This window comes from Panthera pardus, unplaced genomic scaffold, assembly GCF_024362965.1.
Source record: "Panthera pardus isolate Hobbes unplaced genomic scaffold, ASM2436296v1 HiC_scaffold_12, whole genome shotgun sequence".
NCBI lineage: Eukaryota > Metazoa > Chordata > Mammalia > Carnivora > Felidae > Panthera > Panthera pardus.
In genome coordinates, this window is record NW_026526677.1 from 94,422,526 (window position 1) to 94,425,019 (window position 2,494).

The 2,494-nt window shown below is 41.6% G+C and overlaps 1 protein-coding gene across 1 annotated transcript; it reads left to right on the forward strand.

The window, feature by feature from the left end:
- The first annotated feature begins 301 nt into the window (after positions 1–301).
- On the forward strand, positions 302–1,292 carry LOC109257331 (olfactory receptor 6X1). Its single transcript, XM_019433361.2, is given in 2 exon segments — positions 302–627; positions 629–1,292. Coding segments are annotated over 2 exon segments (948 nt in total). The 5' UTR covers positions 302–343.
- The last annotated feature ends 1,202 nt before the right edge of the window (positions 1,293–2,494 follow it).

The following is a 2,494-nucleotide window of genomic DNA, read 5'->3' on the forward strand; positions in this document are numbered from 1 at the left end:
AATAAAAAATAACAATAATATGGATTATTGACAGCTAAAGCACATTGCAACGGTTATTCTCATAGCTATACATGGATGGAAAACTACTTTTCCACTCATCAAGTATACTAAGTACTTTCAAAGTCCATTAGGTGCTGGTTTAGTCGACCAAAGGATAAGCCAAATCATGAGTAAGGAAGGAGGGCTTAGGGTGTATATGTGTATGTGAAGGAGGGGGAGTGTCCTGAAGGATCTTAAATGGAATCAGAATCCTCCTTTTCTTTCTTTTTCTTTTTTTTGTCCAAATTAGTATGAGATTCTAAAGAGCTACTTTCTTGCCTGTCTTTCTAGAGAATCAAGGGACATGACAAATGGCACGACCATCACAGAGTTCATCCTTCTAGGCTTTCCTGATACCCAAGGACTACAAATCCATCTCTTTCTCGTGATCTTTTGCAGCTACATATTAACCCTTGCAGGCAGTGGGCTCAAAATTGCCATTGTCTGGGCCGAGCCCAGGCTACAAATACCAATGTACTTCTTCCTTTGCACCTTGTCCTTCCTAGAGATCTGGTTCCCTACCACGGTCATTCCCAAACTATCAGAAACGTTTGTGGTGGCAAGAACAGCTATCTGCATCCCCTGCTGCCTTCTTCCACTTTTTCCTGGGAACCGCCGAGTTCTTTATCTTCATTGTCATGTCTTTTGACCATTACCTGGCCATCTGCAAGCCCCTTCGCTACCCCACCATTATGACCAGCAACCTCTGACTGCAACTTGCCCTCAGCTCCTGGGTGGTAGGCTTTACCATCGTCTTTTGTACGATGCTACTGCTCATCCGGTTGCCATTCTGTGGCGACAATGTCATCAATCATTTCTACTGTGATGTTGGTCCCATTTTGAAAGCAGCCTGCACAGACACAAGCATTTTGGAGCTCCTGGGTCTTTTGGCGACGGTCCTGGTGATCCCAGGGTCACTCCTCTTCACAGCGATTTCTTATATCTGTATCCTGTCCACCATCCTACAGATCCCTTCAGCCACTGGCCAACAGAAGATTTTCTCGACCTGTGCCTCCCACCTGACAGCAGTCTCCCTGCTCTATGGTGCCGTTTTGTTCATGTACCTGAGACCCACAGCACACTCTTCATTTAAGATTAATAAGGTGGTGTCAGTGCTAAATACTATCCTGACACCCCTTCTGAATCCCTTCATTTATACAATTAGAAACGAGGAGGTGAAAGCAGCCCTAAGGAAGGCAATGGCTTGTCCAAAGACTCATCATCCAGAGGAAAACATGCGACACATCAAATGAACTTAAGGCAAATACAAAAATTAAATGTGAAAGAGGACTGTGGAGAAGATGAGGATGTGAAAGCAAACTATGATGGTAAACCTTCCGTGTAAGAATTTGTTCCATATAAATGAACCACGAGTCCTCCTTCAAAAGAAGGGACCGAATTCTCCAACAAGGAAATCCCAGAATACCTTCTGATGCATGAAGTGCCACTAAGGACTTTCTCAATTGTAAGCTGAAAGTAGAAACCACAGAAGTCAAGGACAAGTGTCAGTAACTTTTTAAAAAAATGTAAGGAATCCCGTCTCCCTCTTTGTTTACAGTAACTCCCTTCACCTCATCTCCTTGTCAAAGGCATGAAGCATTCTCAGTACTTATCTTCTTCATAGTCGAAGTCACGTAGTCTCCTAATCAATTGTAATGGTCTTTCAAAAATGTTTCAAATAAACCACGGTTTTGTTTGACAATGTCTCAAAAAGGGGACTTTCATCTTGATATAATACAAATGTTTACATACACCTAAGGGTGTTTATTCCTAGATAATACCAAAACTTGAGGGCATGATATGAAAATTTCACTTTGGATTAGGTCAGTTCCTATGCTTCAGTAGGAGTAGGCCGAGTGCCTAGGAAACCAAAAGAAGTCTGAGAGACAATATACTATGAAGGCTTTCCTGCTGGAAAATTCAGCCCCAAGGTTCCATTAAATACAGAGTTTGCATGTGAGGTTTTCACAGAAGGTCCTCAAGGTAAATGATACACCTATAATTGTTTTAACCATTTTCTTGGGCAAGACATTTGACAGAAAAGTTTTTTATAGAATGACGGCGCAGGTAAGTCACAGTTCATAATAATGAGTGTCACAGATGCTTGTCTTCCGACAGCAAAGAAAGACTATCATTAAAAGCCCATTAAAGTGTGATTTTTAAAAACAAGGATTATTGCACATTCCTTTTAGTACTGAATTGAAAATTGCAAAGCAAAATAAAGTGTAATGAGGTGAAAATGCTATTATCTCAACTGCCTGATCTGATTTTATCTTACAGAGGAGCTGTCTTGGGGCTGGGCAGGTGAAATTGGTCATTTGAAGGCGAAGAGAGAGATCCTAAGGACGAATATTATCAAGAGCCCTATCGTCAAAAGAATGGTTTAAATGGCCCTGAGTGAGAAAATCCGGGTAATGACTAAATGCTCCTCAGAGAGGAAAATGGCACAGAAAGT